Below are 25,736 nucleotides of genomic sequence, written 5' to 3'. Positions count from 1 at the left end.
GCTACAAACCAAGGTAGATATTGCATTCTCAAGAGCAATCACAACAGGCCAGAGTACACACACTTGACTGGGAGGCAGCAGGAACTAGCTGCGTTGCAATTAATAGGTTCTTAATCTGGTACAAAAGATAGTTGTCTGCAAAGGATAGAAACCACTGCTCTAAGTCATAATGAAAGATCAGATAATTTGCAGTGACCAGACATGGCTGGGGAGGATCTTAATACTACTGTAACCAGAGATATTTTATGGTAATTTTATTACTTGCATTTTTTAATTTTCCTAATATAGCAACAGCATTGGTTTACTTTCTGCTCTTCATTCTCCCCCTCAAAAAAAATTTAACCAAAAAATTTGGTTGAGTTTTACAAATAGGAATTTCGTATGCACCAAACATTTTTGTACAGTAAACCCTTGAGTTATGCGGGGGTTGTGTTCCTGCAACCCCCAAGTAACTCAAATTTTTGCACAGGTTGAGAGGAAATGGGAAATAGGCTGCAGCTCCCTGAGCTTGTAGGAGCCAGGAAACTGACCAGCCCACCAGAGCTAGTCAGTTTCCTGGCTTCCAGAGTTGGAGGGAGCCAGGAACCAGGGGCCAGGCTGCTTCAGTCTCCCCACCACGTGTCTGGTCAGTTTCTCAGGTCCCACAAGCAGTGCTAGGAGCCTGGCTGCTTCCCTGCTGTGGGGCAGTAGGGGCCCCTGGCCAGGGCCTTCGTGGTAGGCTCTGCTGGCAGGGCGCTTCCAGCTGTGGGGTTGCAGAGTCTCCCCACCCCAGCACTGCCCCCCCAATCACATAAATGTGAGATGTACATTTGAAATGCGGGTATCTCAGGCGATTACTGTACTTTTGTATTTATTGTTGTAGTGAATATTCCCTCCAGTAATATTTGCCATTCTTCCCTACATTCCCTCTCAATCTGTTTTCCATATTCTCATATTTTTCCACCCACCCAGAGGAGAAGAGAAAAGATCTCCTTCATAAAGTCAATGGCAAAACTCCCATTGGTGCTGGATCACAGCCATAACAAAGACTGGCTCTTCTAGGCATTCGCAGCGTACAAATAAATAACAGTGATGGGAAACAAATTAAAGCTCTGATCAAAGCCAAGTTTAAGGGGATTCCATCTCTTGGTTCAAATGCTGCAGATTATGCCTACCTGTCTTCTCTTGGCAGTCACTCAATAACAAGTAGGATGTCTTCATGCCACCCTGCTATTCGTGAGTCTGTTGATGGCTCATCAACCTTGTTCTGGAGCCACAGGTCTTATCACAGAAAGGGCAGCTGTTGGAGGGGAGGAGGCAGTTTTTAACTGCTCTTTTCTTCTCCATCTCTCCTCGTATGCACTGCGGCAGGACCTCTCAAACTGCGCCACACCCTCACAGATTACCACTCTCCACTGGCAATGGTTCTTCCAAGGGCCGACACCAATGCTGCACTTTGTGCCTGCAGCACGTCCTTATATTGTTTCCTCTGGTCCCCAATACTCCTCCGTCCTTCCTCCAACTCAGAAAACAGAATCTGTTTTGGGAGGCACTGATCAGACATTTGGGCCTCATGACCAGTCCAATGACAACAATGGTGAATAACGGCTTCAATGCTGGTCACCTTTGACTCTTCCAGGATGCTAATGTTTGCGTGCCTATCCTTGAGATATTTAGGAGTTTCCTGAGACAGCGCTGGTACCTACCTGTACTATAAATAGAAACAGACGAACCAAGACCCTTTATTTAAAAGACTCCTATGCTTCTATAGACCAGACAATGTATGAAATTTTGTATATTTTTTCCTAACAGTATGATAAACCTTCCTAAAGGGAGATCTGAAATGAACTGATATCTTGTGTATAAAATCCAAAAACAGGTGTGGAGTTGACAGAGCTGTCCCAGTCCATATGAAAAACATGCAGCTGTGTGGTGAACCCTGAAATTTGGGGCACCAAATTGCCCTAAATTTCATGGTGCTCTATACAACTGGGTATTGAGGATGGGCTCTGGTGGCTCCCACCTCCCCCACCCTAGGACTCAGCACCAGCTTAGTGGCTCCCACCTCCCCCGCCCTAGGACTCAGTACCAGCTTAGTAGCCCCACCTCCAGCTCCCACTACGCTCTCCCTCCCTCCACAGGCTGCACCCACCTCTCATTCAGCAGGTGGCTATAAAAAGCATGAGCTGGAGGAACTGGGGAGCAGGGGCCAGCCATGTAGCCGAAGGCTGAAAAGTGGTGGTTTCCCCTTCAAAGCTCTGTTTATCTCCAGCCCATGCTTGTGCCACTCCCTGCCTTTCTCCAGAGCTGCCAAATCTCTGTATCCAAAACCATTGCAGCAAATTGTGTCCCGTCCTGGAGAGTTGGCAGTGCTAGCTCCTAGCCCCCACAGCTTCTACACATGCACACACACATGGCTGTGATGGAGGGTACTGGTGCTGGGCTGTGTAGAACTACAGCACTGATAGGGACAGCCCTGGGAGTTGCTGTGTAATTTTATTAACTCAGGGGAATAACTTACCAGCAAAAGGCAATTTCCAGGAACAAAACTACTACTGCCAAACCACACCCTACAGTCAGTACAGAAGTCACGGACAGAGATTAGGCCTTCCTTCTTGATGTGTATGAGGCCAAGCTCAATGTTCCTCCTTAATAAGATGAACCCCACAACTTAGTTTCCATTTCACTGACTGGTAGGTAAGGGGAGGGGGGGTAAAAGAGGGAGGGAATGGTGCTTTAAAATGTAAAATACTTCTACAGCTTTTTATATTTACTTAGGACATGAAATGACACCATACTTTCTAGTTGCTGCCCAAGAATTTTTCAAACAAAACACAAATTTCTCCCCCCAACTGAATCTATATGAGTAATTGTTTAACTGGTTTACAGGCGTGCCATTTTAGTTGGATGTGAACAAACTGATGAGGGGAGCAACAAGAACAAGATATAACCTCCTTCCCACTACCCGAGAGAGACGTAATATTAATCTCTCTCACTTTCCACAGCTGAAATGTAAGTGACTTGATGAAAGTTACAAAGGGAGTTAGTTCAACAACTGAGAACTCTCAAGTTCCAATTTGCCTCCTAGTGCACTTGCACAGCACAGTTCTCAAAGTCATGGAACTTTCAGAAAGATTTCCATCTTTTGCAGCTATACTCATTTGTCTTAAAATAACTTTGTGACTACACTAAAAGTGCCCTTCTGAAGAGGAATAAAGAATCTACTAGTTTTACTAATGAAAATTTATAGGAGGAACTAGCTCCACTTCTTCCTCGTCGATGGCTGAATTTCGTCAATGGCTGAATTGCTAGCTTTGAATTTTCTTCTCTAGTGAAACAGATGCTAATCAAGGCAATACAAAAATGTTTAGAAAACATAACTGTAATGCAGTAGTCCTAAGACTGCTGCAACAACAGTCTAGACTTATTTTACAGCAAACTGGTACAGAACGTGACAAAAATTTGGATTACGGTCTTGTCTGTATGCTCTCTGCAGGGACTCCTGATAGAATTTGTGTGATGGATACCTTCTTATGTAATGGAGTCTTGATTGATACTTTGTCAGTCAAGTCATAATATAGCTCCACGTAACAATTCAGCTTGTCTCGAAGACTGGGAAATGCTCCTACACACATACTTGATATTTTTTTTAAAAATTGACTATAGTATTTTTGAAAAAGAGAAACCTATTTGGAGTACTTTTCTTTTTATGTTTACATGACAATCACTTGAAGACACTATCTTGTGTTCTCTGTTCTGTGATTCAACTCGACACTAATTTTTCTGGACACTTGTAACATGCCTAAAATGGTACATAAAAACTAATACGCACAGTGGATCACCTGGAGAAATGACTAAAATGATCATTAAAAGTAGTTGCAGCAGTATAATACACACACACTTTGATTAACACAATTCCTTTTTTAAAATGAGACGATTTTGATCATTGTGGGACTGGTTTCTCAAACTCTGCAGCATATAGTCCTTAGTTGTGTATTCCTGACTCATGTGCTTAATGTCATATATCTGCATTTACTAATGACATAATTATTACTCTAAGATATGACTGATACAAAATAATTAAATAATGACAGGATGATTCTTAAAGAAATCGTACAAATACTCCAAAATGCGAAGCTGACATTTTTACTGGTGAGAAGTGGTAAATAGTGCAGGGAGATGAAAAATCCTTCAGTCTGATATTTTTGACAATTTCATCCAGCTTCGTTCAGACTCAATATTGTAATTCAATAAATGTCAAACATGTCTAAAAGTAAACTAACTGTGTCCCTTACCATAGCACAAAGCTGATTTGTTTTTAGCAACCAGCAAAGATGCTGGAAAACCCCTACAAACATTTCATTTTAAACAAAAAGTACCAAAAACTCCACCAGTTTTGCATCACAAAGTAGTGGTTAAAGTAAAGATTTGAGTAGAGCAGCATGTTTGTGGTTTTTGTGGGTGGATGTATCTCAAAATGACTATCAATCTTTCAAAGGGGAGATCTGCATGTCATCTCTGCATATGACAACCAAAATCTATAGTGACAAATATCTTTCCAACAGTAGTCTACAGCATTAAGCCACATACAATACTCATGTCAGCACGTAGGAATATATCACCTTTTTCAGACACTTCTAACCAAAAGTAAAATAAACTTAGAAAGAAAAGCCAAATATGGAAGTCACACTAAAACTGCACTCAAATTCCATGTTCAACTTTCTGAATGTTCAACTTTCTGAATTCTGTAAGAATTAAAGTGTGATGCATATACCAGGGATACTAGAAGAATAGTTGCATTTATTTATCCTACTTTTATGATGATCTCATGGGCACTTGTGGCACTCTGCTCAATACTATTTAAGCACGTTTCAATATTGATGCTTGGAAGTGAAATTACAGCACAGTAAGGGGTAAAAAAAAAAAACAAAAAAAAAAACAACCTTAAAACTACTTGAATAATTATGCCAAATCAAAGGACGTCTTAGGCAATTTAAATGCTGTCCTAGTCACAGGATGTAGTTATTACATATGCATAAACAAGCTAACAGCTGGCGAAATCTCCAAATCAGCATGTTCTCTCTCCCCTTTACGAATCCCCACCCCCAAAATAAAAATTATAAATTAAAAAAGGCAAGAAAACCAGAGCTTAGTTCAAACCAGCTTTTATACTTGAACAGCCATCATCTGTCAGATCCCTCCTTAGAATTCACTCCTACCTCTTCAGCATTCCATCACCCATTATCAATGTGATGCTATCTGCGCCCACTCAGGCACTTGGTCCTTTTTTTTTCCCCCCCGTTTGGGAGAAAAGTATTTAGTGCCTCTGTTTTACTGAGGGACTGATTCTGCACCATTCCTGCATGGTAAGTAATACTTACTCATGAAAGTGGTTCCATTGCCAATGAGTAAGTGCTACTCTCCGCTAGAGAAAGGGTGTAGAATCCAGACCCTCTGATTGCTAGTTCCTTGATGCAGACATTTTGTCTTCCTATCTGTTTCCACCTATGGCACTATATGAACAAATATACAACACAAACAATGTTAACTAACCATCCCAATAGCCTATGTTATAATTTTTTTAAAACGAGTACAGTGTCGATAGCTTCATACAAGTGGAAATAGTTGTGAATTCCATTGACCTTTGCAGTTTTCCATTTATTTTCATGTCACTGTCTTTAGATGAAACTTGCTGAAATATAATCTAGTATCTCTATAGAAAACTACTGTATGTATAGTATGAATGACAGAAGTAACACTATACTTGCAAATCATACTGCAGAAAATGCTAACTCTCAGGGTTCTGTTGTGGCTGACATGTTCCTAAATGTTTCCTTATTTTGACATTATTGAGCTTTCAATCAACATGCAATTCATAAATTTTAAGGGACTAGTATGATAATCTAGAGTAACTTTTGGCATCACACAAGCCATAGAACATTACCCAATGATTCCTGCATCAAGCCTGCTTATCAGTAATTAAACCATCCTATGTCTTTTAGAAAGATATCCAATCTTGCTGTTATAGTTCCATGTGGTGGTGAACTTGCTACAGTCCTTTGTATTCTGTTTCAATGGTTAATTGATTTCACTGTTAAAAATATACATCTTACTTCCTATCTGAATTTTTCTAACCATGTTCCAGCCCCTGAATAGCATTATACATTTGTCTGCTAGCCTATATAGCATCTAGCGTCAAAGATCTTGTCCTTGTGGAAATACACCATTTTCTATAAAACAGCTTTGGTTTGCCCTCAGAGACAAAGCCTTTGGGTTAAATAAAATATTCATCTTAACAATACTCTACAAAAAAGACATGCTCTCTCCTGAATTCAACACCTACCCTCAAACTCAGTGTGTACAGCCTGAATTTTGCTGCAAGGGGGTGATCTTATTTTAAAAAGACTAGAAAACTACAGGATTATGAAATACCATCTCTAATAAGAGTTGTGTTGGGGCAGATTTTATAGGTGCTAATGACAGTATGTCAGTACAGATAATATCCTTGTTCACAGGGGGCAACTAGACCCCTATGAACAGGTGGTAAGCAGAAAAAAATATAGGGAACAACTTAAACTTCCCAGCCCTAAATAAAGATATGTGGTACATGAAGCAGTGTCATACAAGACACAGGTAGACAAAATTAATCAGCACAACTAATAACTTAGAAGAAAGGCCCATTATGTATACCACCATGGTTGGGAAGAATCACACTGAAGTGTATTCAGTCGTATCATACCTCCACCTGTCTGAAAATACATAACACGGTCACTAAACAGGCTGGAAAGCATGTGGCCAAAGTCCTCTTCTGCTGCATAACCCTTGGACAAAAACCTTACTTGATGTGAATATTAAGCTAAAATGTAACTTGGCGTTAACTACTTCTAGGTCCTTTGGTTACATTGTATAGATTTCCATGACAGACCTATGCATAAAGTATGAGTAGGAGCTAGATGCAGACCTGCCATCTCCTGAAGACAGAAACACTCCCTAAAAACTAGTTCTCCGAAGTTGTCCAATAAAATGACTATGGTCTTCCTTTACTTGATACTCAGAAGAACACAACTCCTCAGCCTTCAAGACATTACATTTACTGTTTGTATTTAAATGTCAAATTCGTCAGCCTTTTCCTCCTCAACTGGCTACGCTGTACTCAGCTGATGACCAGACAACCTTTGTACATCTTTACTGTACTATAACTGCTGGAAAATTGATATGTGTCTTGCTAGTCTTAATTACATTGGGGGTCATACATTACATCATCTCTGGAATGTAGTTTGTAAAATGCCAAGATAGAAAAACTGCAAGTCATCAGTCTTACCCTGCTTAACGAAACCTGTAGTGATCTTTTAACGCATGCTGGTATCTAGACCTTTGTGGCTCTGTTCAGGGCTGTGAAACTAATGCAAATAAAATGTTCAGGAGGTTGCCCCACTGTAAGAAAACTGCTCATCAACATAAAGACCACACCAGATCTTTGTACTCAAGGCATTATTTGGTTGGTTTGTAAACTAATTGCCGCTGACCCCATGAGATTGAAGTAATGTGTCTCACCTTCCGATCAGAAAATGCCAGTCATTTTATAACCATTACACATAATGAGAAACAGACAGGAAACAACAAAAAGCCCCCAACTGGTGTGACACAAATTTCATTCCTTAACTGGCATGCTCAATATTGTTTTTCCGGTGCTCATTACCACTGAGGCTGTGGCCACACTAGCCCTCCTTTCAGAGGGGCTATGGTAATGTGGCACTTCAGGATATGCCAAGGAGGCACTGCCATGAACATGCTGCACCTCATTAGGATAATGGTGGCAGCGCGTGCTTCAAAACTGCCGGTTTCAAAATACAGCTGCCTGTGTAGCCGGGGGGGTGGGGGGGGGGCTTTTGAAATCAGGTGGGGTGAGGGATCATTTCAAAATCAGATGGGAATAAGGGGCCTTTGATATCAGGGCGTCGTTTCAAAGCCCCCCTCCCCCCGGCTACACAGGTGGTGTGCATTCTGAAACCGGCAGTTTTGAAGTGCATGCAGCTGACATTATGCTCATGAGGTGCTGCATATTCACGGAGGCATGTCATTAGCATATCCTGAAGTGCTACATTACCATAGAGTGGGGCCACAGCCCTAGTGTCACAAATCCTTTGTTAGCCTTCTGAGAGGTATACCTTACTTTTCAAACATTTGTTTTACACAGAGTCAAAACTAAACGTTGCTTAACACTGCTGGGGCAGGGGGACTGTGAAATTATCAGAAAAATCTATCGTTCTGGAGAGGGGCAGAGGTTGTGTTGTGTGTTGGTGAAAGCACCTAAATAGTGATGATAAAAGTTTAAGCTTTAGTCCTGGTCCTTCTGAGATGCTGACACCTCCCAACTCTAATTTTAATGAATAGGAGGAGCAGGTGCACCTCTGAAAAACAGGAATGAAAGCCTGGCCCCACTTAAGACAGTAGCAGAATTCCCATTGATTTCAACAGCGTGAGGCCTTCACTCCATGTCCTTACACCTCTCTAACTTCCTCTCTCACTGGACCCCCATGACACCCACACCCCCTGAAGGTCACTGTTTAATGAACCAACAATGAGAACTTCACATCCCTTTTCACGACTGACTGCAACAGACTGAGAGATGCATGATCATGGTGTGAGCACAGAGCTGGATTGCTGATTCTAACCCAGACTCTATGCATGACTTTAACCTCTGTCTTCGTTTCCCCTTTTGGAAAACAAAATCAGTAGTATTTGTTTGTCTTTTCTGTGGATGAATTAGTTAATATTTATAAATTACTTTTGAAAAGGCATAGAGTAAACCCTGCCTCATACGTTACTTTTCATTTTTAAAGGATGAACTTTGTAGAACAGAAAATAGCTTTTAGAAAACCAAAACAATTTAAACCAGGAGTGCCTTATTTTACATTGGCAGGGAATGAGGGTTTCTCAATATAAGATACACCAAATTTTGCTACTTTGTTTTCCTACTGTCTGAATTTTTATACTCTGTTTTGTTGCAACTTTAATTCTAAAAAGTTGTAGCTCTGATGGTTTTTAAACCTGTGCAAGATCGTGAAAAGTGCCATGTGATAATAAATATTACATTTTCTTTGACTTATCTCAGTAATTTCTGAAACTATAAATAAAATTTTTAAATAATGTGTATTTCTTAATTCAAATCTTACCAGTACAGGCCATCATTAATCTGCATTGTGTGTGACATTCAACATATAAAAGTAAACTCTCTTCATATGCGGCATTCTATCATCCCAAATAACTGGCATTTTAATCATAAGGAAATGTTAGTTACTTTTTCCATAGTTACAGAATAGTGAAAGTAAATAAGAATAAATACAGCAAATAGAGTATAAACGTACAATACTCTGCATACTTTTTTTTTAATATCTAATCTTGGTTTTTCTTTAGTGTTATCCATTTCTAGATATACCTTTCTGTTATCCAGAATACTTGAATATCCAGCAACCTCCCAGTCACGGGGCTGCCGGAAATGCAAGTTTACTATAATTCTAAAGATGTTCAGCTTTTACTGTTTTTCCTCATGTCTATTTTCAGCTCACATTTAAAGTTAACTTGTTTTTCCACTCAAGCTGAAACCCAGCAGTGTTAATTTGCATTAGTCCATTTTGCATGGAAGATGCTGAAAAACTGCATAACTGGGAATAGTAGCTCACTGTAACAGAGAGGAAGCCGTGTTAGTCTATATTCTATCAAAACAAAAAAGCAGTTCAGTAGCACTTTAAAGACTAACAAAATAATGTATTAGGTGATCAGCTTTCATGGGACAGACCCACTTCTTCAGATCATAGCCATACCGCAACTTTCATTATCCACTCCTCAATACACTGATTCTTTTCTGCATGTATTTTAGTAGGAAAGGATGATCCTTGCCTATGACATTTGGCCATATTAACATCCGTCATATTTCTACATTGTGATTATCACCTCATCTCTTTCATTATTTGGGACTGCTACATGTGCTAGACACATATTTCCCTACAAACTATGCAGATGTCTTCCTGATCCTGTTTCATATTTTAACCAACAGATACATATAAAAGCCAAAAACCCTAGAAAGTTTCATGCTCTTGTACATTTTCACATATGCTGGATTTTTGTATTCTAACTTTTCTTAGTATTGTTCTTTATTCGCATTTTAACTCATCTGGAAGATGATGCGTGATTACTCACACAAAGGAGTATGCACACAAAACTTGTATTGACTTTCAACATAACGTTCCAGCAAGCAAAACCATGTAGTCTGCTTCTCTTTTGCCTGGCTAAGCCAAGTAAGAGGCCAATTGCAGATGGAGACAACATAGTTCATGTGGGAAGGCTGCTATTAGGAGGAACTAAATTAATAGCAACAAGTTTAAATGTAAAAAAGTCAACTGGTGTTATGTGACCACTGTATTGAAATGTTTTCAAAGAAAACAATTTTCAAATTTAAAACTCGTATCCCACAAATCTTTTTTTTAGTATTGTGTCAAAATCCTTGATGCTTTTAGACACTGATGAAGCATTCAAAACAAAACATTTTGTCCTAAACTAGCTTAATGGTAGGCAAATTTTTGGAACACCACTACTATTATGGGGTAAAAATCAAATGCATTGTAACTTAACCAGCTGTATTTACTTTATCCATACTTGTATTTTTAACTGGGACAAGCTGGTTTTTATACTGGCTAATGCAATGCTAAGTGACAGCTTAAGGAATTTGCTCTGCCACGACAGGGAGATCAAACTAGACGTTAGAGAGACATCCAAAGGTCAGTCCCCTCAAAGTTCTTTCATTTATTGAGCTGACAAGGTAAACCCATTCCATGCAAAAACCTGCTTTAATACTCTTAATAATTACTTGGATGGGGAAAATGGACAATGACCGCACTCTCAAGCTCCCTTGATGTTGTAATCATGTGAACATACTTAAATGGGATAGCAGGAAGTGGGGAAATCTCTCTCCTTTTGACCTAACAAAGTATATGCTTGAGTTAAAATCTGGCCAATGAGATTCCTGTTTATTTCATTTGATCAGCACCACCTACCACCTTTTCCTCAATACTGACACACCAAACAAAAACATTTTTTAAAATATAAAACATAACTTTAGTCTCTAGGACTGAAGTTTATTTTATCTTGCACTGCCACTGCTGCAGGAACATTAATTATGTGATCTGTACCTCTTTGTATTTACCTAGATTGACTTTTGTTACTGGATAATTCAGCATTGGCCAAAATACTTTAAACTAGAGGAGTGAAGCAAAGGCATTTGTTTTTTTGTTTCAAAAAAGACATTCATTGTGCACTGGTGTCTAATTGTGGCTATTTCTATTAAAATATTCCAGCAACTTGGGCCAAATATCTATGATTAGTGTGGCTTGTACCTAACAGAGACAGGTGCCCTTGTTTTTATACAGTAGTGGTGCACAAAAATCCTCAGTCTGCTTTACAAACTTATCAGAAGTCAATGAGATGCCAGGTGCATACAGCAGCACGTAACAAAGTTCTGCAGAGAGGCCTAAATAAGGCCTTGTTGTTTCTTCCGTAAGTTTATAAACGTTTGGTTTTGTTTCATGCATTTGCACACTTTGCGGTGTGAATGCCCAACTGGAGTTTCAACTTTTTTTCTATGTGAACAATGAAACATGACAGTCTGTGATTACTGTGGGCATAATATTTGTATATTATGCAAAGGCATGCTTGGGCCATTTGGAAAGAACAAGTACTTATCTAATTGAAGTGTCAGATATGCTTGAAATTTATGGTGAATTTACTTAGCAACAGTTGGCCTAAACAGGTCTAAAACTTTCTTTTTAAAGGAACATCATAGCTTCTAAATTAATCCATCACCCTCAACAGTGCTCAGAATATTATGAATTAAAGCTAGAGTTTTGTTTACAATTTTGTACATAACATGCACTCCCAGAGCTTGTTGCTGGAGGTGTTGGCTTTAAAGTAACAATCATAGGCTATGTCTACACTAGCCCCAAACTTCGAAATGGCCACGCAAATGGCCATTTCAAAGTTTACTAATGAAGCGCTGAAATGCATATTCAGCGCTTCATTAGCATGCGGGCGACCGCGGCACTTCAAAATTGACGCGCCTCGCCACCGTGCGGCTCATCCCAACGGGGCTCCTTTTCGAAAGGACCCCGCCTACTTCGAAGTCCCCTTATTCCCATGAGCTGATGGGAATAAGGGGACTTCGAACTAGGCGGGGTCCTTTCAAAGAGGAACCCCATCGAGACGAGCCACGCAGCGGCAAGGCGCGTCAATTTCGAAGTGCCGCGGCCGCCCGCATGCTAATGAAGCGCTGAATATGCATTTCAGCGCTTCATTAGTAAACTTCGAAATGGCCATATGCGTGGCCATTTCGAAGTTTGGGGCTAGTGTAGACACTGCCATACACTTCAACCTCTTTACAGTTTTGATAAGGTTAAAGGCTATTCCATAGTTCAACTCACTGTAACACTCTGAGCTCAGTTATATTTTTAACTAATGCTAAAATATCAGCTAATGGGAAAAAACATGGGATTAGGGTAAGAGACCAGAGAGGTCAATTCTAATGTAAAGCTACCTGCTTAGTTTCTCACACGAAACAATCTATGTGCAAGAGGTCATCTGAAATCTCTTTGTACTTCTTTGCTACAAAGGCTAACCACATCCTGGCACAACAATTGTTGTTTGATAAACAGACAGACAGTACATACAAATTGCTGTCAGTCCAGCTGTTTTTTATGACTGTACACTTGACTTGGCCCTCAGACTTTTTCCAGATAAGAGAAGTTTAATTTACACAACACTGAGTAAGCCAGGGTGCAGTCTGCCTGTTTGAACTACTCCGCCTCTGAATTTGCAATAAGTTCCTGCATTAAGTACCGTAGGGTCACAGCATTCACGAGGGCTCTATTTTGAGAACCCTCGCGAATAGTGAATTTTGCAAATATCATTCGGCAAATATCATTTTATCGCATTTTACCCCAGCTGGGGGAGCAGAACTCACCGGGCTCCCAGGCAGCCGTGGGGAGAGGAGCAGCCTGGCAGCAGGGCTGTGGGGAGTTGGTCGGTGGCCATACCATGAACCTGGCTGGAGGCAGGGTCAGATGCCCTGCTCTATATAGGCCAGGAAGGGACTGGCGGCCACTGCTGTGGTGTGGAATGTGTTGGCGCCACCAGAGCTGCTGAGGCTGCTGGAGTGGGACCTCACCTGGAGTGACGGCCAGCAGGGGACTTCAGCGGACCCATGATGGAGGGGCCGGGTGAGACACCTTTCTCTGCCAGTATCACGCAGGGGAGTCCGGCTTCTGCAAAAAATTGAATTCACAAATGTTAAACTCGTGAATGCCACGACTTTGCTGTATTTAAAATAGTAAATGGTACAGAAAAGTGAGCTTTGGGTCAACCAACACACAGAGACATTTGTTCCAGGCATAAGGAAGCCAAAAGAGCATTAAATAGATTCTTAAAAAAAAAATCACAGCAGTAACCTCTAAGGAGGCTGTTGGGGGTTCCAAACTTGTTGCACTTCAAACTCCCACTGCAGATTAACAGACAAGTTCTGTAGGCAAGATATGAAGACTTGCGGTTGCGACAGGTGAGAATAGCATACTTCTACCATAAATAAGTCCAACATATTTATTTACATAACACGTGTTCGTTTCACAGTCAACAAGTGAATTAAATGAACAGTTCTATTCTTTAAAATAAAAATTCCTTGACTCTGTACAACAGGATAGAAGGAATGACTAAAATCCCTTGTGTTGTATCTTTGTCTTCTGCCAGGAAAAGTAGCATGCAAATTTGCACTGATTTTAATGTGCCACCAAATATTCAAGAGCAAGCCACCAGAAATGCTCATGCTTCTTATTTTAAAGCTGTGGTTTCCAACATGCTAGCCTATTGTGACTATTTGGCTGATTGAGTATGGCTAGTTGGCTTGAACAATAAATATATTTTCAGAATAATGTGATTAGTTCATCATAGCTTCAGAACTGGTTAAACACCATGGTTTAAAGTAACATTGAAAAAAAAAACAATAGAGATAATAATGATGCCTGGAGAACCCCCAGCATTTCATAGATTCAGTATTCCTAATGCTACAACCATTTTAAGTCTCTCATACTATCTTGCTGTAAGTTCAGTTCTGGATTTGCAGGTCTGAGCCAGATCTAGGAGGGTCACTCTATAATGGTGTTGTAGGCTGGCACAGTGGTCTGAAGACTTTCTGCACTAAATTTCAGGATTAGGACAACACTGCATACCATACTTTTCATTTTGTTCCTACTAGGTCATAGAGAGAGGGCCTAGGACGATTGTCCCTACCTTACTTACAGTCTGGTAGCTGGAAAAGTGCCAGTGCAGTCACAAGGGCAAGCCCAATTCTGTGCTGGAGCGTCCCTCAGTGCCTTCGATAAAAGGGAGTCAGTGGATGCCCAGATGTGCTTTCCCTGCCAAAGCCTACCGGTGGTGCTCAGGGAACATGGAAAATCCTCAGGCAGCCACTGGGAGGAGTTCCCAATACACATCGGGGCAGAGGAGAAATGGGAACTCTTAGGGGGGCACGGGAAAAAGACACCCTCAGGCATGGGAGAAGCTCATGACCAAGCAGGGACAGGGGAAGCATCTACACACACGTGAGAGAGGGGAACTTGCACAGATAGTGGGGAAGAGAGCGAAAGGACACGGCCAGACCCCTAAACAGGAAAGGGCACAGGAGGGGACATGGGCAAAAAGTGACAGGTTGGGGGTCACCCTGGGGACCCCACCCGGAAGGGGCACTGGGGCTGGGGGGGCACAGCAGACTGCAGGGCACACGATGAGATCTGGGGAGCCATAGGAAGGGGTGGCGAAGGGCTGCACTGAAGAATGGGGGATCCTGGGACTGGGAAGGCCCCGGAGGGGCTGAACTGAGGAGGACCCGGACCGGAGAGGGTACAGAAAGCGGGTCTGGAGGGGGGACAGACTGCGGGAGGGCTGGACGGGAGCCCACGGGCACGGGGAGCAGACGACGTGCGGAAGGACGCGGTTTGGCTGCCGGGCGGGGGGCAGCGGCCGGCCCCTATCACGTTCCTCCCCACCCGGCTCGGCCGCAGCCGGGCCCGCCTTCAGAGCCGCACGCAGCCAGGGCTGCCGGGAAACGCCGCCCGCCCCCGGCTCCGGCTCGTTCCCTCTCCTGGGGCGGGCGAGCCGAGTCGGGGGAGCGCGCACGTGGCCGGCCCGCCCGGGCCCGGCTCTCCCTGTCGCTGGAGCCGGCGGACACGTCACGCTCTGGCTCACCCTCACCCCCGGCGCGCCTGCAGCGGCCGCCTGGCCGCCCCGCCCTGGCTCCCGCCCCAGGCGCGTCCTACGCTGCCCGCCGGGCCGGGCCGGGCGAGCGAACCCTGGGAGCCCCCGAGCGATCCGGTCCCGCTCGGAATCCCCATGACGCGCCGGCCCCTTGGGAGAGATGGATCGGCCCGGCGGGCCCCTCGCAGTGGTTTCCTCAGCGCTAGTCCCGGGCCTGGTGACAAGCCGCTCGGCTGCCAGGCGCCTCCAGCCGCTGGGGAACCAGCTCACTGCCGAGAAAAGGCGCCGGGCGCCTCCCTGCTGCCTGCCACGCTGCGAGGGGGCGGCAGAGCGGCTTGTGCCGCGGTTCCCGGTGCAGCGCGGCAGCGCCAGGCCTCCGAGCAGGGTTGGGCACTGCTGGCGCCTGGGAAGCCGGGTTCGGGTGTGCCTGGAGTACCTCAGAGCTTGTGTGCGCGGTGCTCCTCGCCACAAAGCACCCACAGAACATTCAGCACCCGTCCCGAGAACAAAGAGCAGCTGCAGGTGCCCCCCCTCCCCCCCGGAAAACTTAGTCTGGCTGCGTCCCTGCTGGCAGAGCCCTGGGAGCGTCTACACACACAAAGCGTTTGGAAAGTCAGTCAGAAGACTGCGGCTTTGCTTCGAAAAGCGCTTTTCCTCTGCCATGGCAGGGCGAGCGCCCCCTTTCCAAAGACGAGGGGTGTAGACGCTCCTCAGGGCTCTTCTTTAGGAGGAGCAGTCCTCACGGGGCCTGATTTTTTTGATCCCTGGCCGGTTCTTTTGAAAGAGTGGGGGCTATGTGGATGCTGTCTTTTGAAAGGGCAGATCGCTCTTTTGCTCCGCTCTTTTGTGTGTGAATGCTCTCTTTTGAAAGAAGTTTTTTCAGAAGCGATCTTCCAGAAGAGCTTCTTTCAAAAGCTCTTTGTAATGTACATAGACATAGCCTCTGCGTAAGAGGTGAGATGGTTAGTGACAGCTGGAAGGGTACAATAAGCCAGTCGCAGTCTGCATGGTGGGAAGGGGGGTCTCAACACATCAGTGGTGTAACAGGTGACAAGGTTTTTGCAGGGAGCACCACAAAGGAAAGTTTTAAGATAGCATTTGAAGGCACTAATGGGATAGCTTTGTGAACGCATATGGATGCTCCCCCAGTGTTTGAGGGGGCAGCATGGGAGGAAACATTAAGGTGTTCATTGGAGAATTTGGCTAGGGGAGGCGGGCAGCATGGAGGCATTTTGATAGGGAATGAGACATAATAGGTAGGCTGAAGCTATCACAGACTTTAAAAGTAAGCACCGTGACCTTATGTTTGCTGTACTAGAGAAGAGGAAAGAGGGGGAGGGATGCAAAGAAAGGGGTGACTTGGTCACAGGAATGGGCTAAGAAAACTATAGTTGTAGCAATAGTGTGAATGGGCATAAGCGAAGCAAAGTCACATTTACCAAAACCACGAAAATGATGTTGCAATAACAGGTTCTGGTATGAGTACCCAACTGGGGGCTAAGCTGTGTGGATCGGTGGGAAAGGCTGTAGTTTAGAGATGTTATGTAAAAAAGAATGTGCAAGATTTAAAGGTATCCTGGATGTAAGGATCTAGAGATAGCTCTTGTTGAATATACAGGTGTGCATGACAGGCTGGATGGTGGTGGTGTCCTCAGTAATGAGAAAGGAGATATTAGAAAGAGCATGGGGAAGGCCCTCGTGGCTGGACATGCATGAGGAGATGCCAGAGAGAGAGAGAGAGACCATAATTTTAATCTGGAAAGGTGAAAGGTGGGTTTGTGATGGCAGGTCTGCACAATGGGGCAAAATCAACTTAATTTACTCAACTCCAGGTACATGAATACCGTAGCTGGAGTTGACATACCTGAGGCTGAATTACTGTGAGGTCTCCACTGCAGGAGGCCGACAGGAAAATCTCTCCTGTAGACTTCCCTTATGCTTCTTGTTCTGGTGGAGCAGAGTGTCAACAAGAAAGTGATCGGTGGTTGATTTAGCAAGACTTCACTTGACCTTCTCAACTGACACTCTCCCATGGGACTGAACACCATAGCACCAATCCCACGATAAGCATAGCCAAGCCCTGAGTCATCAGCATAGAGACGGTAGTTGAATTTGTGCTTGCCCAGAGATAAAGTATAGGGAGAAAAGAGAAGGGGAAGAAGGATTAGAGATGAAAGTAAGTTTGCCCTGGTGCACAGCTCCAGCTAGGGAGATGGTGTGATGTTGGGAGAGGCAAGTGGAGTCAAGGACGAGGTTTCCTTTTTTTCTCCTTAAGATGGACTAGCCTAAAGCATCCTTGTACTATAAGCTGAAAGAGCCAGAGCAGTGTGAGAGGCTAAGCAGAAGAGGGAAAGGAAGAGGGTGTATGCACAAGAGAGCAGGAGGTGGGTGGGATGTGGTCACTGAGGGAACTGGAGTTGTTACAGTAGGAGAGCAGATGAGAACCTTCTGCATCTGTGACAGACATTGAACTTCCATTCATTTTTCAGGGTAAAAGGTATTAGCCAGGTATTTTGGTGGTATTCCATTGGACAAGATGACATTCTGCTTGCTAAAATTCCACCAGTAGTTTAAATTGGACACAGTTCTCTGCTTTGTGTCAATGAGCATTTTTACACTTTCTCTGATACTGCCCTGTAAACATGTAAAGAGCTCCTCGTAAACATCTGCAATGCAATTATCCTCCTAAAAACGCTCTTCTGGTGTGAACCCTACCAAAAAAAAAAAGGGGGGGGGGAATCAGAGGCCCTATATAAAAATACGTGATCGTATAATTGAAGACTGTATCATAAAAAAAGCACAAAGGGTCCAAATTGTGGTTTCCGAGGCACCTTTAAAATTATAGCATTTTCTAACTTTTGAGTGGTTGGCGTTACAATATTATGTGATCTTTTAACGTTTTGTGTGTATAATGTCTTGCATTTTTAGAAAAAAAAACTGTCTTGTGACACGATGTTAATACTCCCATAGGTTACCAGCAGGGTGGGAGCCTTTCGATCCACTGTACAGCCCTCTGCCACTTGAGCTAATGTAGTATCTAATAGCAGCAAAAGGGTTGTTATCAGCTACATGGATTGGCACCAGCGGGGGATGAGATGCCTTGCCATTGGTTTTCACAAATAGTTGCTAGTGGAGAAGGAATAATGAGGCTCAGGACGCCATGGTTCTATTATAAGTTCTTGGCGGGGCATGTGCTCTGGTACTTACACACTCCTCTGTACATTTCCCGGACGTGTCATCCCTTCTGTGCTGTCCCTATCTTGTCTCTTTCCCACCTCGAGCTCATCGTCTTAGTCTCCAGTCTCCTCACCTACCCAGTCTCCACTGCATAGACTTCTCAAACCAGTCCCAGTCTCATGATTCAAAAGACCTAATAGGCCCATTGGCCTTGTCTTCCCATTCCCCTTGCCTAGCCAACCCCAGTTCCTTTCTGTCAGCTCCTCTTCAGATCTATCTGTCACTCTCAGCTTGGCCTTCACTTGACTACTTGCTCATCCATGTTCCCTTTACCCACTGCCTCTCATTCTCCTTCCCCAGGTTTATCGGTGGTCACCTGAGCAGATCTATATATGTGTTGGAGGATGAAGATGGCATGTTCTGAGTTTGTTGGATACTCTAGATCTTATGTTTATATAGAAATATATTTTACGATTGCATAGACAGCTTTCTCTTTTCTGTGTCCAACTATGATGATTTTTCTCTCATTAAGAAAAGTTGTATCCTTCCAAAGTCCTTATTTTAATGATAATTACAGGTGTGAACTGAAAAAAATGCACATTCTTGTTAGTGTGTTTGACATAAAAGAAATCTGTCAGTCAATCAGCTCGATAATAAAAACAGCAGGATTTAAAAAAAAACTTAGCTTATCAGAATCTGAGGCATTTCTCTATAAAATATTCAGTGATATATTTGTAAGGGGAAAGCTAAGGAAAGTCCTACTTCTTCTAAACCTGTTTCCGGGCTCAAAATGTTCACTAGCTTTTCAGTGTGAAAAAAAATGTATGTATGTAAGTCCCTTTCCAGTATATGTTCTGTGTTTCCTATTATCTACTGCTAAATATATTGTGCACATTCACTTCAGAGAGCTTTGTCTGATTTTTCCCAATCTCTGACTCTTGCAAGTGAAAACATGGGTCAGATAGAATGCATAGCCAAATTATTTTGTTGAGTATGCAAATGTCACTAATAGTAGCACAGTGAAAAATGGGCACTGCGCTCCATCGGCCTCATCAGACAAAAATGATACATCCTACTTTACCGAATGAATTCTTGAAATTCCTCTGGCCTCCATACCTGCAGTTGTCTTTAGGGGTCCTCAGATAAAGCAGTGATTGCAGATGAACCCTTACTGAAAAGGGCATCATCAAATTTCTGCAAAGGTCATGGTGCCACTGGGACAACATCTACCTTCTGTGTAGTGTTGGCAGGCATGTTGTGGGGATACCCTATTATTGAGGTCTGGAAAATGAGAAGAACCCCATGAGTTGTGTTAGGTCACCTCCTTGCAAAGGGAGGGAAGTCTGGAAAACCAGGTTAATTAGATCTAAAGTTTGGTGGCAGAATTCATAGGCTCCCACCAGGGTATAACATCCTGTTTAATCACTGTAACTTGTGTCGTGGAGTCTTGGGGGCACAGATGGGCTGAAGGGGTGTGAAAATAAAGTAGCTGTTCTTGCCACAGTACGGGGGGTGCATTCGACAAGCGCACAGACCTATCTGAAGACACTACTACAAATTTTAGAAACTTTGTTTGTCTGTCCGTCTGTGTTCCTGACCTCCTGCCCTGAGGCTCCCATCTCCCAGTCCCCTGCCCTGATTCCTACCCCCACTCCCTGCACCGACTCCTGCACGCCTAACTCCTGCCTCGAGCTCCCTCATGCCTCCCAACCCTCTGCCCTGACTTCTGCACCACACACCCTTACCTGAGCCCCCGCATACCTCTCAAGTTCCTCCCCTAACTCCTGCACCCCTCACATCCCCACCCCCTTCCCCAAGCCCCCAACATCTCCTAGCCCCCTGCCCTGATTTCTACACACCCCAGCCCTGACTCCTGCACCTCACAGTCCCTGCCCTGAGCCCCTGCCCCCTCCCCTACCTCTGCTCTGATTCCTTTATCTTCAAACCCTGCCCTGGGCCTCTCACCCCCTGTCCTGACTCCTGTAGCTGGAGCCCCCACAAGGACCTGAGCAATGCAGGATACATCTGTGAGCATTTTTACAAAGAAAAGGAAACCACCTCTGGCTCCCTTTAGAAATGAGAACGTGTAGAAGAGGAATTAGATAAGCTTCTCTCTCCCATGTCAGAGAAGGCAGAGAAACCAGTAGTACAGCTATTGTGGAGACTAGAATAAGATTAAGTTGCTCTTTAGGCAGGAAAAAAAATAGAAGGGCCACAGAGCTACTAGAAACTGAGGTCCCGGTGATTGGAAGGGCCTGGAACCCTGATCTGGAATGAAGAAAGAGGTGGGAAGGCTAGGTTAAGCTGAGACCTTCACACGGGTCTTGAACCTATGCTCATTTAAGTCTGCAGAAGCCTTTGACTTCCATGGGCCTTTATGAGTATTTTGTAAGGGGACAGTTGTTTAGGGTTTAGCCTGGTGTCCATTAGGGTATCCAAAATATTTCTAGAATGTTTACATCTACATAAATATCCTGGTTCAGTAGGAGGGCAGCCAGGCCAGTGCTGTGTGTGGGAACTTAGACGAGAGGCTAGTAAAAGCTTTGAGATACCTATAAGAGGATACATGGCTACAGTTACGCTAGCAAGTTTTGCTGACAAAGCTGGAGGAATGTCCACACACAAAAGGTAGTTTGTTGACAAAACTCAGCCCTTTCTCTAGCAGCATTTTGCCTCTCAGCCATGAAGCATAACACTGCTTGACAAAAAAAGCTGTGTGGACACCCGGGTCGGGCGGGGCTTCTTGCGACAGACAGGGCTTCCACAAAGATGCTTGCAGGTGCCTGTTTTGTCGAGAGAGAAGAGGGGCAGTCCAGCTGCTCTGTCGACAGAGTGGAGCACTCTTCCAATTGGCTTTTGCACGTGGCTGTACTCCGTCAACAGAAGCTTTGTTGGGAAATCTCTTCCAACTGCGACTTCTGTCAACAGATTTCTGTAGTGTATCCATAGCCCATGTGTAGGCATGAGCTCCCTTCAAAGGACACTATGGGACTGAGTGTAGGTATAACAGATGTGAGAGAGCCCAGGAGCACTTGCAAAGGAGAGACAGGGACAGAGGAGTTCATCGGCAAAGGGCAACACAGAGAGCTGCGTCAGCCCACCCCTATAAATAAAAATTCTCTCAGTTGTATTTTTGAACTCTGCTCACTCTCAGTAGTCTCTTGTTTGCATGATAGCCCTGCTCACTTGTCTTCACCTCAACCCAGATCTAGCAGCAGGCGGTGATTATCTCACGGCAGTTTTCTATTCCTTTGACATCCCTTAATTAAACTTTGACATTTGCTAAGTATAGAACAGAAAAGTATTGAAGAAAACACTCTCTGCACTCTCCTTACATTGCTGTGTTTATGAGACTTTGGCTGCTACATAGGGCAATAATACAAAGGGTGACTTCTAATGAGATTTAATACAGGCATCCTTGATTTTAGTTTGTCCCTAATTGTTTTAGCTTTAATTTCTTGAGAATTATTATTGTGTAAGCTGTTACAAAAGATACAACACCTGAATGTTTTTCTCTGGCATAGATTACAAATTCTGGGCAAATTCTTACTCGAGGGAAGTTTTGACTGGTTCCAATAGGCATTTTACCCATGTAAAAATGGAGTAAGGTCTTCAGGATTTGGCCCAATGTCTACAGTTGAGTAGTGAAGAAGAAGTGGTATTCAAATGATGCTTGTCTTCTGTATCAGGAAGGATGACATCAAATGCTAAGTAGATCAGAGTATATATAAGGCTGTGGTATCGTGGGGAAGAGAGCTCTGGAAATACATAAGATGTATACAGACGGACTGAGAAATGTTCTGTCTCCATGATCCAGGAAAAACCGCTATGTGGCATGAATCTCATTGGTCAATTTCCACTCTTTATGTAAAAGGAAACCTGTTCAAGGTGTCTTTACTTTTAAACCCTAATTCAAAATTATTGCAATATGCAGCTTACAAGCCAGTTCAACTATGTTTTCCTGTTACACTTTATTCATTGGTTCCCAGCCTGGGGTCTGTGGACCTCTGCAAGTCCCTGAGAGTATTGCAGAGGGTCTGTGAAAAAGTAAAAGATAAATAATCGAATACAAACATTTATTATTTTTAAATTAAATATCTTCCAGAAATGTTATTAATTGCCATGCTAAAATCTGTGATATGGTTTCCTTTTTCATTTCATGAAGTATACATAGCGGTTAGAATTGGCTTTGATGTGCGGGAGGTCCGTGAACAGTTTGAGGGTTGTTTGGTGGGTCAGCAAAGAGTTTGGGTGATGATTGGGGTCCATGCTAGTGAAAAGGTTGGGAACCACTGCTCTCTGTAACACTTTTCATATTAGTACAGCTATTGAATAAGAACTTACACAAGAACAGTGAGGTAAACAACTTTTACGTGCTTTGAGTTAGTCTTAATGTTTATGTATGATGCCGGCTTCACAGCTATGGAAGCTGAAGCTGCCCATGAGTACTAGGAGTATAAACGTCTATACATTTATTCTGAACAGACCATCTCGGCCCACTGAGAGTACATTAAACTCCATGCTGACGCAGTGCTTGGCTTCTCCATGATCGCCAACAAGGAAGCTCAGTGGGAATAGACTGAAACCCAACAAGGGTATGTCCTTGCTGCAGTTATCTCAGGCTGTTATTCAGGTGTTGCTCCTAGTCTGGTTTCCATCTGCATACACAGACCTCTGACCCAAGTTGGGGTGATTTGCATCCAAACTAACTGGCCCATCTAGGGGTACAGGCTGAAGCCCAAATGTTGCTTTCATTTGGGCTGATAACTGTTCCGTTCTGCAGTGGGAACATAGGCTAAACTTCTCAGCCTTCTGTTGCCTTTCCTGCATGCCCAGAAGGACAGATAAGTTGTTCTTGGACTGCTCCACCACAGGATGTGCAAGCGCTTATGCTCTCTTGATTTGGAGTTCAGTGGATGATGGGCACTGCCATCCTTAGCGGGTGAAGGGCCCCAGACAAACCCTGCTCCATCCCAGGCACCACCCCACCTCTCTCGCCTCTCCTGTGCCCTGACCCCATGTGACCCCTTCTCTGAGCTCTCCCCTGCTCCATCTCCATCGCTCCTCTTCCTGCCCCTGCTCTGACCCCATTCTACCTCCCCTGAGTGACACAACCTAGAGGATTATAGGGGAGCCTGGTGTCGACAGCACAAGTCAGCTCCCCCCACTGACACAGTCGCTGTGGTGGCAGGCAGCGGAGTGCCCCAGCCCAGTCCACCAAGCCTGGCTCCCAGCCACGTCAGGAAGGATAGGTCGGCTATTTGAGCATTGGCTTGCTAAACCCAGGGTTGTGACCACAATCCTTGAGGGGGCCATTTAGGGATCTGGGCTGAAAAAAAAAAGGGATGGTGCTTGGTCCTGCCCAGAGGGCAGGGGACTGGACTTGATGACCTCCTTAGGTCCCTTCCAGCTCTATAAGATGTGTATCTCCCTATAGAAACAAACTGGCTGTGGCCAGAACCCTCTGCTTCCTGCTGCTGTGGTGAAAAAGAGAAACCAGGCTGGCAGGGAGCAGAGTGACGTAGGCAAGGACTGTGCTGTTATGATTCCTGTGGCTCCTGCTACCACTCGTAAGGGTGGGCCTGACCCCTGCTGCCAGCCCTGACCCTTCTGGTTATCCCCCAGACTACTTCCTGTCCCTGAAGTGTGGGACCCAGGTCAGCCACCCCAAATTTTCCTATGGACAGAATGGTTCTGTGGTAGGAGCCCCCAGCCCTGCCCCTTCTCTACATTAGCTAGATTTCGTGGAGGAGGCCAGATTTCACTGTCAGTGATGTTTGGCACAGCTATGAAGTTGCTTGTGGCCTACTCAGAAGCATTCATTTACTCCTTTGTCCTTAGCATGCTTTTTTTTAACCCCTGTGGCTACCTGCTCATTACTCTGATTAAATTACACAGGAGATAAATCACTGCCCCCATCAACAGTTCATAACCAGATAGAAAAGTCTTGCATTTCACCCTTGTCTCTCTCACTCCCACACATGACTTTGCATGTGAATGTTGAAGATCTGTATGCCCTATATTTTTTTTACTCCTAATACTGCAATTAATCACATTATATAACCAGCCTACTGCAGTTTCTAATTAAATAAACCCCCTGGCATTTAAATAACGTAAAGGGTCTGTCTTGAAACGACAATGCCCGGAAATTCAGAGGGAAGGCTCAAGCTTCCAGCCTCGCTTCAGCGCTGCGTCCCTAAGACTTGCAGCACATACTGTGTGTTATGTAACATCGCACAACCGTTTCTGATTCACACACACTTCCCTTACAATGGAACAAGCTAAAATTAGAGGTTCATTCTTAAATGTGCAAAACCTGGCTCTTCCAGGCAGAGAATTAAATATAGCAGGTTTTGCACTTTGTGGCCTACAAAGAAATAAAAACAACAAAAAGCCCTCATTTATTTATTTATCATTTTATAGCATGGAAGAGTGGGCTAGGAGCTTCCATAGGCAGATGAAAACTGGTGATCCCTTCTTTGAGGCACTTACGGAGTCATTTCAGACATGATGCCCAGGAAGCAAGGAGAGAGAGGCTGGTAGGTAGTAAATTACCCTATTCTTCCATCTAGGTTAGGAACACAAAACAACTCAAAGGTAGTGGCATCAACCCCAAAGCTGGGGGAAGAGGAGAATATCCAGCTTGGGGAAGTGACATGGGGGACTAATGCCCTCTGCATGCTGCAGACCTTTACTCTGCTCTGCTGCACAGGTGTGTTTCTGTGGACATCTGGGATAGGTGTGGTGTAATGACCTCTGCACCTGCAACTGTTTGGAGCTTCACTAGCCAGCAGAGGCTGTGACCCAAAGTGAAGAAGCCCTGGATGTTAGTGCTGCACTATGGCTAGAAGCCTTCTGAAACTCAAGGGCAGCTGGAGCAAGCCTTCAAACAGCCAGAATTCTGCCTGTAGCCTGCACTCGGTTCCAACTACTGTCCCAGTCTGACCTCATTCCTGGATCTTTGTGCTGTAAGATTCTGGCTCTTCTTGCTTCAAATTCAGTATGCAGGCTTTCTGTTCCACCTCATTTTTCACTGCTATTCTTGGCAAGCCTCCAAGGCTGCCACCAGCACAGTCCTTTGACTTTGGTTTTCTCTGGCCCAAGGTTTGTGGGGTTTGCAAGGCTGCTCATGTCTCCTGGGTGGGGACATGGTTCCCGGTAGCCAGCTGGTGGGGCTGTGTCTGGAAAAGCATAGGGCTGAAGCTAATAAGTAATATTCCAAACTTCTCTGAGTCAGAGTATGTCAGCTGGCAAGATAAAAAGCCAGCACCACCCACAACTGTAGA

At 44.1% G+C, this 25,736-nt stretch overlaps 1 protein-coding gene across 1 annotated transcript; it reads right to left on the bottom strand.

The window, feature by feature from the left end:
• Window positions 1-568: 568 nt before the first annotated feature.
• LOC142019289 (uncharacterized) lies at window positions 569-24,959 on the bottom strand. Its single transcript, XM_075005945.1, has 4 exons — window positions 24,943-24,959; window positions 14,320-15,676; window positions 13,196-13,292; window positions 569-1,516 (listed from the first exon to the last, which is right to left on the bottom strand). Exons 1-2 carry the CDS (start codon window positions 24,957-24,959, stop codon window positions 14,566-14,568), a joined length of 1,128 nt encoding a protein of 375 aa, XP_074862046.1. The 3' UTR covers window positions 569-1,516; window positions 13,196-13,292; window positions 14,320-14,565.
• Between the last annotated feature and the right edge of the window lie 777 nt (window positions 24,960-25,736).

This window comes from Carettochelys insculpta, chromosome 11 (assembly GCF_033958435.1).
Source record: "Carettochelys insculpta isolate YL-2023 chromosome 11, ASM3395843v1, whole genome shotgun sequence".
NCBI classification, from domain to species: domain Eukaryota; kingdom Metazoa; phylum Chordata; order Testudines; family Carettochelyidae; genus Carettochelys; species Carettochelys insculpta.
This window is presented reverse-complemented; position numbering and strand designations above follow the sequence as displayed.